Raw genomic sequence first — 4,758 nt, 5'->3', positions numbered from 1 at the left:
GCCAACTTTATCTTTCCTTTTTCTTTTATCTCCAATAAGTAATGAATGCTCAATGAAAAAAACAGGAGAATCCATGGAAAGAATTCATGTATAGTAAGCAGCAAGCACAGAAACCAATGAAAGTACAAGGAAGAACCAAACAAATTTCATTACTAACAAAGTAGATATTGATGCTGCTAAAACCAGAAAAGAAAGTTCATGAGTAAGGAAAATTTTGTAATAGAAACTAGTTACCCTGCTACAAACTGATAATGGAAACCGGCTAAGATACCAACTGAAAAAGTATAATATTTAGAATGAAATCAGAAGATGTATAATAGAAACTAGTTACCTTACTACAAACTGGACAGGTTTGGCTTCTCTCCAACCACTCATATATACAACCAAGGTGGAAATGATGAGAACATTGTGTAACTATCTTAGGATTTTCAGGAGTGTAATCTGCAAACAAGGAAAAGAAGGAGAACCAACGTATTAGTAATGAAATAGAGTAGCTAAATTGTTTTATACGCCAGAAACCACTTCAAGTTTCCAAATTATGAAGTAGCCTTGCAAAATATGGATTAATTGGATGATGATCAATTCATATATCATGGTAATGACAGAAAAATAAAATACTACATTAAAAAATTTTGACCTTCAAGGCATGTGGGACAGACATCCTCATCTTCTGATGATGTAGAGATACACTCAATTCTACCGGCCACTTCTGCTGTTGATGGCTCCACTAGTGGACTCAGAATAGCATTTTCTTGATCCCCCTTCACAGTAAGACCTACTGAGTGTGCCTCCCCCGCTAACAAGTTCCAGGCCCGCCTGAATATTGCTTCTCCCGTGTGGTTCAGAATCTTTCAGCAAATGACAAGGTCCTTTCTCATGGCTTGTGGTTCGTCCACCCAGTTGCAAATTGGAACATCTAGGATTCGCATTACATGGCAAAGATCTAGGACGAAACCCATCTGTGTTAGATACTGTATCATCAAGTCCCACTGTAAAATTTGAAGAGGCAGCACACCGAATGGTACGCATCTGTCTGGTGCCTAATATTTGTACATACTGCAGAAAAATGGGGAGGGATACATTATGAGAAATAATTCGTTCACTTCAGTGCGTAGGTGAGACTAATACATACATTACAAACTAAAGCTATACGCTATATAACCTCCTCAGCATTTTGAACAAGGTAAACAACGACCAAATTCTCTAGATTCCAAGAATTTAAGCAGATAGTGATCCAGCAGGAGCAAGGACACAAACCCCCTTGCATTTGTTTTTCTTGATGACTTAATCCTTCAGTGCATTAGCATATAATTAAGGAAAGAACAGAATACAAAGGTGGCAAAATGTGGCTGCCATAAACCTTAATGGATCTTTCTTTTAGTTTCTAATTCGAATAAAGGAAAGGAATGGTTTTTTTAGATACCTCGGAAGGTTCAGGGCATCAGATATTGATCAGAAGTACCATTTAAAGTGAAGCAATTATGACTGCACATTACTGGGCCTATTAAGATTATGCACGCTTGGTTGAGATGTATTAAGGAAAAATCTGCCAGTCATGATTTGGCATTTTCGCTGCCATTTGTGGCCTTCATAGAAAATCCTACAACTCAAACAGTGAAAGACCTATAGTATCCTGGAGACGGAAAAAAGAGTTACTTCCATGAAGCCATTTTCTATTTTCTTTGGGCACTGTTTTGCAACAGGTCTCCCTATTTCCTCTTCCTTTTTTGGGCTTTACATTCCCCTCATCTGATCATTCTTAATTATAATTTCCATCAGATTAAGAAGATAAGGTTGAAAAAATTCAAACTAAAAAAAATATCAAGCTTGGTACGTACTGGGTTCAAAAGACCTTTTTCATTCCAAAAAAAAAAAAAACAGAACTTGTGTTTTATTAAATTCTGCCAGTTCTCAATGGAATGTACCACAAAAAAAATATGAAGCATTTTTTTAAATACCATAAAAGCAGCATATCAGCAGCCAAAAGAACATAAATTTATGAGAGAAGCAATAAGTTCAGAGGATTCTCCTAAGCATGTGGCTGTGGAATATTCCTTTCAAGTAAAAGACATATATATTTCAGGAGTGAAATATATATTCGACATGTCATTTTCCTTACTTTCTTATCAAACAAACAGGGCAAAAAAAAAAAAAAAAAAAACCTAGAAACCGTGGAAGGAACAACCAGAAGTAAGTACCTTGTTGAGAAAGTTGGGAATGAAGGCACCGGGACAGGTGCGGTTTGTGTGGATGGACCTGTCTTGGTTATCTTCCCAATCCCTCGGGCCGAAACAGGAAGAAACACAACCCATTTTGAACTTTTGAACCACCCCTTTCTGCTTCAACACAATATCGTGGAGAAACAAACAAACCCAGAAAAGGGATTAAGGCTTCGTTTGGTGGTAGAGGAAAAACAAAACAGATTGCACTGAAACTTCTAACAGATTCCAACATGCGGCTCTTTCAAACTTGGAAAAGTATGCAGTCAGTCTATACTAGAAACATCGTCTGAGACTTCTTTTTCTCCGAAAATAAAGCAAAAGAGTGGATATCCCGAATATCATAGGCCTGAGATATCCCGAATGATTTCTACTTAGATCCGATCTCAATCTTCATTTTGATTTTCATCCCGTTAGATTACATTAAATATTTGAAAATATTTTTGTTTCTATTTTGCGATTTTAGACTTATTTAAACCAATTAAAATTTAAAAGTATTAAATTTATCATTCTTATGAAATTCAATTTATTTTCATGCTACTATAATATAAAATTAAGTATTAGGTAAAATAAATAAATAAATAAAATTAAAAATACAATCAAAATTAGAAAAAAAAAAATAAAACTAAATTTTTCTAAAATTATCTTGTTTTTTAATTCCTTAGGGCATGTTTGGTTGCTATTTTTAAAAACTGTTCTGGAAAATGATTTTTTGTATTTTTAGAAACAAAATTGTGTTTGGGAGCTGAATTCTGTAAAATAATTTTTGTTCTCAAAAACAAAAAAAAACATTTGAGTTAATAAAAAAAGTTTTTTAGAACAAGTAAAATAAAAAAGAATATTTAAAGGTATTTTTTTCTTTAATTAACTTGATATTGTAAGCATATAAATAATTTTTAAATTCATATTTTATTAAATTTAAAAAAATAATTCTCAAATTTATTTACACCAATTATAATTTTTGTTAACTTTTAGTAGATAAATATGAACATGGAATATGATATAGATAAATAAGGTAAAAAATTAATAAAATAAAAAATAATTTAAATATAAATATAATTTTTATATCATTTAAAAATAATTATTGATTTCCTAGTGCAATTTAAAATATTATAAGACAAAAATAATTACATGATATAATAAATTAAAAATGATTTCATGCTCAACATATAAATCTATCTTATACAAATCATATTATTATTTATTAAATATTATATTGCCTTTTACATGATATAATAAATTTAAAATAATTCAAGTATAAATGTAATCTTTATAACATACAAAAATAATTATTGATTCTCTAATATAAACCTATTATTAAAATGTTGTTTTTATAATTATGATTCTTTTAAAAATATATTTTTTAAATAATTATTGATTTTCTACTTTAATTTGGAATGTTATAAGACAAAATTTAGATTATATAATAAATTAAAAATATTCAAATGTTTATTCTCATTAAATCTCATGGTGCATATAAACCATAACATTCCAATTTTACTTTACTTTCCCAAATATGGTTTTCACTGTCCTCATGTCCACCCGACTGCAAGTTTGCAAACCCACAATAAAAGCACTCCCCGGATGGTCATCTTCATTGGAAAAGGTATCCAATGCTTAATCACTAAAATCGACGCTAAGGAGTCACCATCCATCAGCCCCAAAGCTCCCGAGTTCCATCGATTGTGGTGAGGTAAGTGAGCCCTCATCTGTCTGATTTCTCCTCTTCTAGACTTAAAAGGAAGTCACGGCTCGGTTAAATTTCAATGTTTCTTCTTCCTCGGATTTTTTTTGGAAAATTTTATGATCTTTATGTTGTGATTTGAAAGGAAAAAAAATCATTGATTTGAATCAGAAAAACTTTTGTAATTTAACCGATTCAACCCAATTACCTTATGGAGTTACCTTCGTTTGGTGCTACTGGAGATGCTGCCACTATGCGGGAGAAGAGGAAATGTGAGAAAAACAAGAAAAAAAACAAGAAGAACAGCAAGAAAAAAGCACGAAGTTAAAAACTGTTCTGTAAACAGTAAAAAAAAAAAGGGAAAGCCAAGGCTTGTTTGATTGTTATTTTTGAAAACTGTTCTGGAAATAATTTTTGAGAACAGTTTTTAAGAATAGTTTAAAAAAACATGTTTGGTTAAGTTAATAAAAAAAATTTAAAATAAGTAAAACAAAAAACATGTTTGAAAGTTTTTTGTTTTAAATTAATAAAGTGTTTTCTTCCATTAACTTGATATTATAAATATATAAATAATTTTTATATATACAATTCATTTAAATTAAAAAAAATATTTCATTTTGAAATTTTTACACCTGTTATGATTTTCTTAAACAAATGATAACTTTGTCACCATGTGTAAATATATTAATTTCAACAATTTAAAATGGTTTATGGGTGAGTGTGTGGTGGTTGGGTGGAGCTCACATTTGTGAAAACACAAAAAACAACTAAGAAAACGCAAAAAGAAAGAAAAGAAAACACGAAAAAAACAATTTATATTCTTTGAACAGTGAAAAAACAATGAAAATATCTTTT

At 30.7% G+C, this 4,758-nt stretch overlaps 1 protein-coding gene across 1 annotated transcript; it reads right to left on the bottom strand.

Annotated features, from left to right (window-relative positions):
- Positions 1 to 696: 696 nt before the first annotated feature.
- LOC100855079 (uncharacterized) lies at positions 697 to 2,598 on the bottom strand. Its single transcript, XM_010652116.3, has 2 exons — positions 2,199 to 2,598; positions 697 to 1,056 (listed from the first exon to the last, which is right to left on the bottom strand). The coding sequence occupies exons 1-2, from the start codon at positions 2,310 to 2,312 to the stop codon at positions 697 to 699; spliced, it is 474 nt and encodes a 157-aa protein (XP_010650418.1). The 5' UTR covers positions 2,313 to 2,598.
- Positions 2,599 to 4,758: the final 2,160 nt, after the last annotated feature.

The sequence above is a fragment of the Vitis vinifera genome, chromosome 1, assembly GCF_030704535.1.
Source record: "Vitis vinifera cultivar Pinot Noir 40024 chromosome 1, ASM3070453v1".
Classification (NCBI taxonomy): Eukaryota; Viridiplantae; Streptophyta; class Magnoliopsida; order Vitales; family Vitaceae; genus Vitis; species Vitis vinifera.
This window is presented reverse-complemented; position numbering and strand designations above follow the sequence as displayed.

Excerpts from the sequence above, each read along its gene's own strand:
- LOC100855079 (XM_010652116.3), bottom strand. The coding sequence starts at position 2,312 with ATGGGTTGTGTTTCTTCCTGTTTCGGCCCGAGGGATTGGGAAGATAAC. Across the intron at positions 1,057-2,198 it reads TTCCCAACTTTCTCAACAAG|TATGTACAAATATTAGGCAC; the intron begins GTACTTACTTCT and ends ATTTTTCTGCAG.